Source organism: Prinia subflava, chromosome 3, assembly GCF_021018805.1.
Source record: "Prinia subflava isolate CZ2003 ecotype Zambia chromosome 3, Cam_Psub_1.2, whole genome shotgun sequence".
NCBI classification, from domain to species: domain Eukaryota; kingdom Metazoa; phylum Chordata; class Aves; order Passeriformes; family Cisticolidae; genus Prinia; species Prinia subflava.
In genome coordinates, this window is record NC_086249.1 from 17,056,274 (window position 1) to 17,069,806 (window position 13,533).

Here is a 13,533-nt window from a genome sequence, read left to right on the forward strand (position 1 = left end):
CTACTAAACCAAATGATCCCAACAGATTTAATAACCTCTGACAGTTCTCTTGCCTTCTTAAACTGTTGTCCCATTTCTCCCCATTAGTGGATTAAGTGACTGTGCAAAATGAGTAATTGTAGCTTGAATCCCCCACAACATTTATGCTGTGACAGTCGTTAGCACTGTTCAGCCTCCATTCAGAGGATGGCAGCATAACATAATCAGGCCTTTTGGGGGCAAAAGTTCTGGGAATTTATTTGGGTTTTTTTCCACTTTGTATTTTAACAAGTTGATTTGAGCAAAGGGGATACTTCAATGACAAAACCCTGGGATGGACTACAGGGAAAAGGAAGTCCTGCTAATTCACTGTGACAGCACCAGAATCACAAATGGGTGCCAAATTGAAATGCTTCTCCTCTCATTCCCTCCCGTTACCAATCAATACTTGGCAGGCTCAGAAATGCTCCGAATGCCTATGCTGCTTGTTCTCACTGCCACACATTCTCACATTAGCCTTGGGTCTGCACTTCATATCACGCAAGTTAAAGGTTTACATCCTTTCCAAACTAAGCACAGCATAGGATCAGGTCCAGAGGTTTATAAAACCTCGTATCTTTTTTCCATTCGTGGTCATACCAGACACATCAGAAAAAGGCAGATAGCTCTTGCTAGAAATAAGCTCTCTCAACCTGGGAAGAGACGTGAGACCCAAACTTATTTACAACCTGAATCTTTTCAGGCTGCAGTGTAGTATTTCCAAAGAAAGTGATCACCCCAGGATCACCAGCTGAGGATGCAGGAAATTCTGAAAAAGGCTGAGATTATACTGCTGCTACCCACCACCGACCAGCCTCAACTAGGAAATTCATCAGAATGGATTTCCAGTCCATTTTGCAGCTGCTGTTAAGCATCAAGCCACTGGGCAGCAAACATAAACCATACAGCAGTGCTTCTAGTATTGCCAACATCACTGGGACCCAGTGTGGTGATGTGTTCAGGGTCTGGAAATTTCCACATTTAAAATGGTCAGCTTAGAAGATGGCCAGAGAGGCAGGAAGCTGGGAGCCCTGGCTGCATCAGCTCTGAGGCTTTCAGGAGAGTTTACTGAGATGTTGGGCAGGAAAACTGAAATATTGTAAGTTCACTGCATCATAATTTAAACATAAAATGTTCCATTAGACCACTTCCAAGCATTGCTAAGGATATTTTTCCTCCTTGTTTTATCCATCACTAAACTACAACTACTGTTTCAATCAGGAAACAGTAGTTTCCATCTTGAAAACCTACCTGCGGCCAACACCCACAAAAATGAGAGCTTTCAGCACTTTTATTTATATGCCTAGGCAAATAGCCTGCATGCCAAAAAGGAAATACTTGATACCACTGATTTAAACACACGATTATAAAAACAGCATCTGGAAAAAATGTGTTTGGCAGAGCACAGTGCAACTGGGAAAACTTTTAGCAATGTAAGTCGTTTCAGGTGAGAAAAAGCTGCCTCACTTTTGATCTCAGCATAGGTTTGCTGGTTCTTTTGAAGTGTCAAGAAAAGGATTTTAAATCTGGAGGCACAGTAACTTGGGACAGACAGACCAAGCCCAAGATTTAAAAGAGCCAAACCAAGAAGCATGCTTGCAATGATGTCCTGTCAACAAGAGGGGCTGAATGAGACTTGATCACTGCATTTCCATGAGCTGGTATTTTTTTTCATGACTGCTCTCAGAGCACAGTGTTAGCCTGTATTATTTTTACACTTTGCTGTTGTGTCCAAATTGACCCAATTCAGAACTTATTGTCTGAGTCCATGGCAGTTTGAAGCAAATTGAGTAAATTACCAGTGCTAAGTGAGAATAGTCACTCCAACACAAATTCACTTGGAAGAGGGAAGACTCAGACTGGCATCCCTGTTTATGTGCTTCATCCAGTCACTGACTAATAAAAAATGTACAAGAGTTCACTGGAGCCAGAGCCAGAAACTAGGTCTCATGTATCACAGGCCAGTAACAGTTACATACCCATAACATCTATTGCCTTCTCTTGATCAAAATACAATTACTGCAGAACAAACAGGTCAGCTCGAGCAAGGAAACTGAGAAGGGTCTCCAGGCCCAAAAAAGCCTGGTCCCTGGGAGCTATTTTAGAGTGCTGGAAGAAATACCTGTGTGGGAGGAGGAGAGTGAGATTTAAAAAAAGCTAAACCAAACAAATAAAACAACAAAAGAACCCCAACAACAAAGAAGCAAAAAACCTCCCACCCCCTCCCACCCAAAACAAAAACCCACAAAAAGCCCCCAACAGAGTAAAGGCAGCTGACAAACACATTCTGTCTGAACCACATGAAAAGCAGATGTGCTTTTGTATGATCTTGGTTAGCAGTATTGCTTATCTACTGTAAAAGCTGTCTGATCAAACTCCTCAGCTTCCCACCTTATACACAAAGGTCAAAGATACCAAACTTTCCAGGTGATCCTCAGGAGATGTCAGCTTGGACACTGTGTTGTGTCCCAGGGCTAACATGGCACTGTGGAGAGGATGGAAAGGAGAAGCTGAAGAAGCAATCAGGATTATGCCAATATACCTGCAGAAGTGTCTCAAGAAAAGCACAGGGGAAGGCCCAGACAACTACATGCTGTGTGTGGGAAGAAAGCAGGGGAGGAGAGCCACTGGGACTCTGCAATGCATGGGCCCAGAGGGAAACAATTGCCCTGAGGGAACAATTACTGTACAATGAGAGCACCAGCAGAAGGGAGAAATAATTTGCTTTTTATTAGAAGTATGATGTATGTACCACAAAGCAGACCAAGATAATCAGCAAACTAGTGAGAACAAGCCTTGTTAGAATCTCTACAGAGGCTTCAGTTAAGTCTTTTCAGAGAATTTCTAGACAGCTCAGATAATGACCTGCATAGCTACACACTCCAGCTTCAGTCACTGGAAGATGAGCTAAGATCCTCCAGTCCATGCTATGCCTGGCTAATACATATTCTATTCTTTTAGTCTGTAACTCCTGAAAATTTGTCATCCTCAAGAGCAGGCAGCAGGACAAAGCAAGCAATTTCATTCTTAAGCAAACACTTCCTCCTTCATCTGAGACTCATAAAACAATACAGCACCAAGCTAATTCCCATCATCAGCTGCCTAGCCCTTTCCACTTTATTGGCTGTTTTGTGCAGTCAAAGCCAAACTGCCGAAGGGAGAGGGTCAATCGTTTGTGCTGCATTTGCTCCAGGCAGTGACAGGCCACGGGACAGATATTCAGGGCTAGAACTAGTTAAATGCATATTAAGGGCACTGAAAACGGGAGTGGGGGAGGAGAAACTACAGTGGAATAAAACCACTGGGAATATGCAGAGCAAGTTGCTTGGCCAGGCTAGTGCATGAGGGAGCAAGCCATCTCTGCTCCTTGGGTTTTCGTGGAGGGAGGGACATGGGCAGATGTGCTTCAAATGGAAAATGAGGTGAATAATGCTACCAGTTGTCTGGTGGGAGAGGGACAGATGTGTCAGGAGGGAAGAACAGCATTCACAGGAGTACAGGGTTATTCAGTTTCTGCTACCAGGGACTCCATGAACTGCTCTCTGACAAAGCAAAGGCTGGCAGAGAAAACAATCAAATGGCAGTTTAGAACAGAGCACTGATCCCTATTCCCCACAGTCACTTTTTCCAGATTCTGACAATTATTTTCTTTGCCACTGGACAAGGGACAGGAAATGCAGTCAAGCTATTTATTACCTCATTGCCAGGTAATGAAGACAAATGTCCAAATTCTGCCATTCCCTAACGAGATGTTTTGGCAGGAGCAGCGAGGACAGGGATTATGGCCTTGTGCATTTACATCCCACTATAAGGAGGGGCATTTAAGAGACAACTAGAGCTCACGGGAACTCCCCCAGTACACGTTAGTAACGCCACCACGGACATTTTGCTATGCTAAAACCCCCAAAGTGTTTCCAGTCTTTCAACATCAATCAGCACAACTGAAGCCAGTAGTAAATTGATTCTCACATTCCACTGGTGCCAGTTTTTGTTAGAAATGATTTGTGATAGATATGGTGGAATATATTGATTAGTACTGACAGTCCCAGTTTCCCAGGCGCTTTGTAGCGCTGCCTTTCCAAAATGACCTGCTTTCCACCTTGTCAATTTTCTTCTGCAAAGTCCATTAGAAATATCTATTCTATTCTGAGAGCTTCATGTCCCTCCAGAAAACAAAACAAAAGGGTCAGGCAAGTAAAAAAAAAAATCAGTGCAATAAAATAGATTTGTGGTGTTGCAAAAGAACTGTTTTTATTGAGACATTTTGTGTCAGGGGAAGAAAAGGCACAAAATAAGTTACAAAGACATTGGACGAACTGTACGAGTCAGAGGCAGTATCAGAGCTGTTACAAATCACCCAGAAGTTGGTTTACTAACATAGGTTAGCATCTACAAAATTCTTAAAAGATGTATGTAAAATTATTGAAATAATTTGGAAATTAAAAGAGAAAGTAAAGACCACAAATATTAACTCCTTACTAAATTCAACTGGGTTTACCCATCATCACCCTCTCTTAGCAGACAGAGATCACTGGAAAATATTTAGTATTACAGAATTATTTTAAAAACTCATTAACATGTTGTAAATTAAGAACCTGATATTTACTTTTCGTACCTCCAGTGAAGTACAATACATACAGGTAAGGCAATATGCATAGGAAATACATTAAGAAAACAGAATAGGTAAGTGCAATTATTCTGAATATTTCAACATTTGCTATGGCCCCTCACCTATGGCAAAGAACATCTTAAAAAGATGGATCCAACAGCTGTTCACAGAACATATGAATATATCACCATAAAAGGTCTACTGTGGAAAAGCTTATGCTGTCTTCAATTGTGACTTCTCAGATGAAGTATTCTACAAACAGACTTTCCAGCAGTACAGCTCTGAGTTAACAACAGCACACTAATACAGTTAAAGAAGAGAAAGTAGTTCTGAAATATATCAGTCCTCATTTTAACATGGGAAGGCTCAGAACACTCAGTATTCCATTAACCCAAATTAAATAGTCAACAACACACACATCAACTATATACAACTTCATTTTTGAACTGAATCTGCTCCCCCTGCCCCCGTTACCAGTTTCCTGTTACTCAGCTCTCAGCTGGCAAGGGCTTTTGATTGTTAGCTCAAATTAAACAGGAATGAGAAAACAATGCAGAAGTCTACAGGACACAGAGACTACACAAAGATTTGTTTTCAGGATGATGACAGGTGGAGCAGCAAAAAAAAAATAGTCTGTCCCTTTGGCTGGTCCTCTGGTCAAGAGGAGGCCTAAGTTCTGTCTTCTCAAATCAGCAAGGATGTAAATGCACACAGACACACAGCTTGGCTATAAATGTCTGTTTATGTCCTTAGGAGTTTCAGTTACTTGACCTAAGATAGGGCTGTAAATGCCAAGAAAAAGAGATTACAGTGCTACAAGGACGAGGAAAAAGGATAAGCCCATGCCAGCACAAGAGAAACTGAGAGACTGAGCTGAGCAGGAGAAACACCAAAGAAAAATAAGCCTGAGCAGGGGCTGAGAGTAGACTCAAAAGGAGCTACAACTCTAAAGGGATTGTGGCTGGTGATGAAACCCACAAGAGAGCAGCAGAACAAGAAACAAAGAGGAGTGAATAAACAGAAGCACAACAGACTGAGCCCAATCTCCTGTGCTGCCTGTTGCCTTGCTGAAGCATGACAAGCAGCCAAGGAATTGGAGGATGGCGTGGGGAGAGAGACGGAAGACCAATGTCTGGAGAAAAGCAGCAGCATTCTTCTTAAGTGTTTTCATTATTTTTAATTTCAATACCAAAGCAGTAACAAAAAACTCTAATTGGCAATAAATTTAACTGATTAAAGCCCCCCAAAACTCAAAACTTACTGCCCCTGAAAAATCATGTCTTTAGCTGACATTAGTATAAAATTAAGGGCTTTCTGTCCCTTTTAAAGGCAAACAATATATACAGAAAACCCATGTTCTAACTGTGTAATTACGATGCTTCTTGGAAGTTTAAAGTCTTTTAACTATATTTAAAAGGCCTTTGACAAAACCTTTAAAAAAGAAGGATGACTTGAGGACTTTAGGTCACAGATTCCTACACAAATCAAAAAAGTAAATATTTTGTAGTTTCCCCAAAATCAATTAAATACAAAAGTGACAAAAAAAGCTCAACATAAAAGAGGTAGCTTAAAAAATCAAAATACTATTTGATTCAGGAAGCAAAGGTAGTGCAATAAAAGTATCCATATGAAAAATGTACTTCCCATTTCCACATTACACAAATTTTAACAAGAACAAAATAAAATTTGGGTTGAATTTTGAGGAGTGAAAGGGATCAAATACTAGAAACCAGTATTTTAGAGGCATACTTGAAATCAAGGCATACACAACTCTCATCACAGATCACCTAGCAGTTGTTTGCTCTATAACAATTTTCATCAGTATCTGCTAAACTGATTTTTCCTACAGAGTAACATCAGAAATGCCTGTCTCCCAATCAAGCTTCCACAATTTAAAAACATTTTGTTTGAAAACAGATGTACCAGATAATGTACCAGATGCCTCTCCCAGGATATTTTTAAGTAAATACAACTTTCAATACTGGCAAAGGTTTTCTTACTGCCATACTTCTTGACTGGCTCCTGACAAAGTAGGTATAATATGAGCACCTCAGATGTGTTGGTGAGAAGGAGTAACATGCATGATAAAAACAGATTCCCTCTACAAACCTTTAGTTAATAAGGGCAGGCAAGCATTTAAATATACTCCATCCTACAGTCTCGCTGTATACACCCCATGGTCCCCCTTTTTTCTGTACACATAGCAGAGAATGGCTGGAAAGAAACAATCTTTCTTTTGGGTCTAATCAGCTCTTGCTGCACAAAGTTTTATCCACCTGCTTTTTTGCTGACAGACATGCAGCCATGACAAGGCTGACTTACAGTGAATATTAGTTGTAACAGGGATTTAAAATCCACGTTATTATTTAGCAGTGCCTCAAACAGAGTGTGCATTTTATAAAAATCTGCTAGATCCCATGAAGCTCCAGGCAAACTGTTTACTAGCAATGCTAAGTTGTAAGATTGATGAATGAACTAACAAATTCCAGTGTGCAGTTTTTAACCAGGTTTTATCAGTCTTAGAGTAAACTTAGATATTTGCAACTCAGAATCAAACAGGTTGTGCAATTTCTCTGTAATGGCTACATGCTATAAATTCTGAATGTTCTACAAAACAAACACTTTAATCCTGCATTTCATTTCTTTGGTTTCTCAGAAACAAAAGCTACTTAAGTGAACTGAGCAATGAAAGACAAGCAAACAAAGGTAGCTCTCTATCCCTGTAGTTTCAGGGATGCCTGTAAGTACCAGTTCTGGCAGGCTGCATGGTTAAATTCTAAATGAGGGCAGCTAGAACTAGTTTTGGACTATTGCTTTCCAGAAAAAACTGTCTTTGGCGCTTATACAATCCAATTCTATGATGCTACTTTACACATAGTCCCATATAAAACTGACTGAGCAAATTAAAGACTACTTTTATAAAACAGGCACTTCAAAGTGGAACAAAAAAATTTGTTACCTATTACGCAATACAGGAGCATTTTTCAGAATGACAGAAACAGAGAATAGGACCAAAATTAAGATGAGAAAGTTCAGTAAATTCAGGCTATCTGGGTAAAAGCTTTACCCAGCTCTACTAGCCTTGAATAACAGTAGCACCTGAAAAATTTGAAGGCTACAACAGACTAGACAAAATTAAAATGCATTAAAATACACAGCATGGAAAAATTATTTATAAATTTGTTCACCCTCCAATTCTACGTTCGGATCTGCCAAAGAGGTTTTCTTACATAGTTGTCTTTCTACCACATATCTTGCAGTAAGGTACAGCGAATGAGACTCAAAATACAGCTATACCCTAAGTCTCCTGTTTGGTAAACAGCTGAATATAGACATTTCTGATACAAGCATTGTGTCAGGCCAGACTAACTACCACCATCAAATGACAGCACTGCTCTTGGGCTTTTCTGACATCTTTACTGCAAGGCTCACAGTTTGCAGTCACAGATTCAGCTGTGTCAAAGAGCATGAACCAGAGAAGCTCTCACTGAGTGGGAAAAGGGATCAATAGCACACCAACCTTCAGCTAAAACAAAATACTACTGACCCAATCTGCATTCAGTGATTATCTACATTCAGAAAAGTCAGGAACAAGAGGTTTGGCTCAAATGTTCCCTTTAACACACCCAGGAAAGATTCCTCACTTTCCCCTTTTCCTCAGCACAAGAAAAACATTCTCTTTCAAACTGCTTTTATATGCTCAGGTGAAATACACTGTAAAATGTATAGCTCAGCTGCATTCCCCATGGTTCTGTAAATGATATCCAACTAACCTCAGAACATCCACACAGTTTGGAAACACTGCCATGGATTGCACACATTGAGCTGATGAGAACGTGGCTCCAATCCTTAAAGCCTTGACTGTAACTGCAGTGGAAACAAGCTACGACCTGCCCCATGTTAGTTAGGTGTCTCTGGAGAGGTTCTTCGCTCAGCATCCTGACCTGAACACAGAGTCATCTCTGCCTCTCCTTTAACACAGACCTTCTAAGTTCCTGGTATGTCACGGGACTCTGAACAGCACTTTCCCAATTCCTGAACAGAGAGCTTTGTTTTCAAGAGAAATCAAAAACAAATAAACTTGTCTAATCACTTTTGTACTGCATTCTCTTCAGCCTACCAAAAGAAGCCAGGTAGTAAAACCCTTTTAGAAGGCTGAAGTATAATTTCACAAGAGGTTGTATGACAAACAAATTATTCCAGCATTCCTGTCCTAAAGGCAAGCTGGCAAATTAAGCCATAATGACCAGTTATACAACAATCCCCAAAACAGGGCTTTCCAATTTTAATTATTTTGATGCAGTGCCATTTCATAAAGAAGCTGAGTCCAAAAGAAAAGAGGCAGGCCACATTTTATTTTGATCCAAAGAAATGTTTCATCACTGAAGAGGCAGTGCTGGACACAGCAGACATTAGAAAGGAAATTATGAAACTGATAGCCCCAGTATGACATCCTGGAACCAGTATCAGCTCTGAAAGCAGAAGCTTCAAAATAAGACAAGGAGCAAGGAGGGTATTTCTACCCAACAGCTGCTATTTTGTGCTTTCACTTACCCTTGCCCTGAAGTGTTTTAGTTGAATCCTCCATTTTTTTAAACTTCTTCCAGCTCATTCTCCTCCTTGCTGTCCCACATGACTTGTCACTCCCCTTCACTCTTAGCTCTATTCCCTTGGGAGCTTCCCAGGTAGGTGAGGTATGTTTGGGATTCTGCTGAGACCTGACTAACCAGCACCACGGGAAAGCTCTCTTCTCTCTAGCACAATCCCACTACATGAACTCCCTGGAAAAAAAATCACAGCCAAAGGAATCCAGAGAAGAAATTCCATCATGGGAAAAGTGCTACCTCAGTGCCTGCACAACACAAAAATAGCTAACAGTACTGGCTGCTCTAGCAATAAACACGGCAGAAGAGTATCATACTGCACTAAGCTATAGCAAGAACCCTGCCCTCAGACTCCTGGCATTACAACATGCAGGAAAGGGATGTATCCAGTGCTGCATCATCCTCTGCTTTCCAGGAGCTCCTCGTGGCAAACTTACTACCTAGACACTGGGATACAACTATCTCAATATTGTAAAGCATTGCATATCATGGGTGAGAAGTCATCCTACAGGTTTCTGTACCGGAAGGCCAGCTCATACTAAAAATGAACAGCCTCAGAAAAGAAACTTAATGTACCTAATGGATTTGAGCTTCAGAACAGAAAGCTGGAGAGCAAAGTCTGATGCTACATTGCTGCGCTCTTCCTGCAGGAATTTTCTCATAAACTTTCTGAATTAACTGATATGGAAAAGTAACAATGGATGACTTAAAATTCCTTTTTAAATATTCCCTTCAAAGTTCTAAAGGTGAAAACATGGGACAGATTTAAGGTTAAAAAAAGAGCAGCAACTCCTATGCAAAAAAAAAAAAAAAAAAAGCAGCTAATTTTGTTTTCACTCCTGTTTTTTTGCAATTATACATATGTATACCAATGATATAAAAGTGCATGAGTGGAGAGGTAAATTTAATTTTTAGTTGAAGACTCACAAAATCTAGCTCAGGTCCTGCAAAGAGTAATTTTCTCCACCAGAACCATTACAGCATCCTACTGTTAATGAAAATTCTATTGAGGGTCTTGTGGCATTACATAGGATTACCAGGAGCAGATAATGACAGTTCCTGACTTACTCCACCCAACATCCAAAGAGGGACAGAGGCAACAAACACTGAAAAACAACTGTTGGCTCTTGGCAACATGTTAATACCGCCAGGCTTACTGCTGTTTGACATCAGCAATGAAAAGTCATTTTCCTAGCTGTCCATAAATTAAAGTGTGAGTAAAAAAATTAAAAATATTTTAATAGATTCAACTTTTCCAACTATTTCTGAGTACCTTATTTGGTGAAATTTTCTTATACGCAAAACAGCCAAATAAGGCAGAAAGACTACTGGGGTTAAAAAGTGCCACATCTACAACAACTACTCAATAGCCTGGGGAGGAAAAAAAACAGTGAAGACAATGAGTGAGAATTCTTCTAGTGACACGCAAAATACAGGCAAAAGTCACAACAATATTGACAGATTGTCCATAGGGACTGAAGTTCCCAAGTTTGCTCATAGTCAACACCTGGATCCAGTTCAGCCCCAACTGGAATGCTGCATGTGTGAAGCTGCAGGCTCTGGGCTGCCCTCTGCACCAACCAGGGCAGCTGCACTTTGCTCAGCATTACAGGTCCCAGTGAACAAAGTTCAAGCAGCTAGCTGCAAACTTCAGATGCTGTTTACTTTCACTTCCTTGCAGAGTAAAGGAACTTCTCAGTTTAACCAGGAAATATTCAGCAGCTTTTTGATATTTTTAGACCCACTTTTCTTAATCCTAAGATCTGCAAAAATGGCTCATGAGCCTGAAAATATATTTGCTGCCATTGTGTGGCACTTTGCCAGGAAGTTAAAGTAGGAAGACTACATTTTATGGAAACCAATCTTAACAAATAGGAAGCCACAGATTAGAGGACGATGACAATGTCATCAAGAAAATGGAATCTTTGTAAGGCGTCACTTTTGTAGTTGGAACATTTCACATGTTCATGTTTCATATTTCAGGATTCCATACCCCTCCAATGAAGCACTTAGAGAAAGTTCAGTGAAAACAGGAAAGTGAAGTTGTTTTCCTTAAAAAGGTCAAGTAAACAAGTGCTTGAGCAAGCACTGGTTAAAAAACATCAAGTAACAAAATGGTCCAAAGATATTTGCTTTCTTTTTAAATGAAAACCTTAGCTACATACAAGATTTTAAAATAAACACTAGCAGCTTCCTGAGAGTAACACCCAAAATATAACAGCACCCCACAGTTCCTCTTACCACTTCAGAGTTAAGCCTTTTCCAGAAATAAAGACCCAGATAGATCCACAAAAGTGAGCTATACATTCTAACACACCACACACACAGTATGTGATAAATACCTCACCTTTGTTGCACCCAGAAAAGACATGCGTCACAGAATTATTTCACTCCACAGAGAAGTTGCTGAGCTTCAATAGATATGGCAAAGTGAGGACAAGGTAAAAGTAGGCAAGGCTGTAAACAGCCGTGCTGAGATGTGGGGAAGATGAGGCAAACACACACACAAGACAGACCAAGGAAAGCTTTGTGTATGAAAAAAAGGAAAAAAAGTCAGTAATGCTCCTTATGCTCGCAGGCTTTGTGGCTGCTCTTTTGTGTAGTCCTTCCTCTCAGGGTTCCATTATCACTAAGTTAAAGCCCAGCTCATGAGTAATCAGTTATACCTGTAACTCTGCACAGGTGTGCACACAGAGAAACCTTTTGTTTACAGCTGCCTCTTCTCTACTGAATAGACAAAAGCCATTTTAACATACAATTTCAGCAATTTGTTCCCACTGGAGTAGCACAAAACACATTCTCTGACCACTTTCACCCTTATGGAAAAATACAGTGGTTGTTTCCAAGTTTACCAATTTGTCCTGAAACAAAATCCACCACCTTGAAAACAAAATACTAACACATGTGCACTGATGATCTGTCCAAATCTGTCTAACCCTGGGTTATTTCCTGGGCTTCTGAAATACATCATCCCATTCTTGCTGTCTCACCTGGCTTCAAATGCAGTCCATGCACTGTCATTCTGAACCACAAGAATTGGGATGGCTGCCTCGTATGGAGAGCATCAGTGATGTTATCCATCTGAACATTACTCAAATCCCTCTCCTAGTAAGGAAAAACACAGGCACTTGCCCAATTACATTGCCTGGCAAGCAAGGTCCCCAGTACTTGTCATACAGCTGGACTGACTGGGCAAGAAGAGGCACAGAATAGGCCAGTGTTTCTTCCTTTCATTACTTGATCATGTGAGTCTCTTCATCAGCATCATAGAACTCCTCATCTTCACTTCCACTCCCTGTAGAGCTGTCTTTGTCTCCAGACTAGAAGCAAAAAGGAAGTCATTAGACTGCAGCCACTAAACCAATCTCAACATACATAACCATGCACCATTACACTTCAATGGAATGCTGAAATAGAAAAAGTAAAAAAACACAGGTCAAACCACTGTATTGAAACTTTGTAAAAGACATTATGTGAATTCAGATTTAAATCCTTGGTTCTTCAAAGTATCTTTAAAAGACATGGGGTTGTAGTGGATGGACTTTCTCTGCTCCACCAGTGCACTAGAGAATATATGCAGGAGAGACTGGCTAGAGTGGTTCTGAAGTGGCAGTCTACTAAACTTTTTTAAATCTAGTCTAAGGTGCCTACTCTGTGGAGAGCTACTCGTAGCTCACCACAGCTCAGAACACACATATAACTTGTTAAGGTAAAACTTCTCCATCCAGAATTAACACCTTTCCTTGGGTATCACACATATTTTATTGTGCAAGCTGAATCAAAAAGATCCCCCTGCAATACAAAATGAAAGTGTTATGGCAAAGGGAAAAACCATTACCACGCTGTATGTTCAAAAGGTAAAATCCCTATTATAGGCATATCAACTCTAGTCAGAATCCTTTTCACAACATTATTTATAGTCAGCTATTACAGCTAATTAATTTTTATTTGGCCAGTGTAGCATTTTTCCATGGAACTGACACAAATGATTCCAGTTAAGAAGGTTCTTCTGCTAGTATAAACTCCATCGAGTTTGATTATTTACGATTTTTTCCCCAATATGCTTGCATCCATCCTAAGACCTCTGCCTGCCTAGTCATATGCTAAGAATGGTGAGAGAGAGGGTGAAAAACAGAGAAATGGAAATAGTGCTCCTGACTGACAGCACCATGCAAGCAAAATCTGTAGCTTTAGATCTCTCTTCAGAGGAGCTTTGCCACAGCAATGTGCGTTAACTGCAAAGGAATTTCAAGCAGTTTGAGCACTACGACCTGTCAGAAGATGGAAAGGGAATCATGTTAA

General features: G+C 40.3%; 1 protein-coding gene across 7 annotated transcripts in view; it reads right to left on the reverse strand.

Moving 5' to 3' along the window:
* Window positions 1-13,533, reverse strand: part of SLC22A15 (solute carrier family 22 member 15) — a 47,880-nt gene that overhangs the window by 4,111 nt on the left and 30,236 nt on the right. For 2 of the 7 annotated variants that reach the window (XM_063394071.1, XM_063394074.1), the window contains exons 12-13: window positions 12,469-12,551; window positions 4,244-12,336 (exon numbers count right to left, since the gene is read on the reverse strand). In XM_063394071.1, the coding sequence (XP_063250141.1) occupies window positions 12,324-12,336; window positions 12,469-12,551 (96 nt within the window). In that variant the 3' untranslated portion in view covers window positions 4,244-12,323. Of the gene's footprint in view, window positions 1-4,243; window positions 12,552-13,533 lie in introns of those variants that run through there. The other 5 variants (XR_010079948.1, XR_010079949.1, XR_010079947.1 and 2 more) reach the window with 4 other exon arrangements.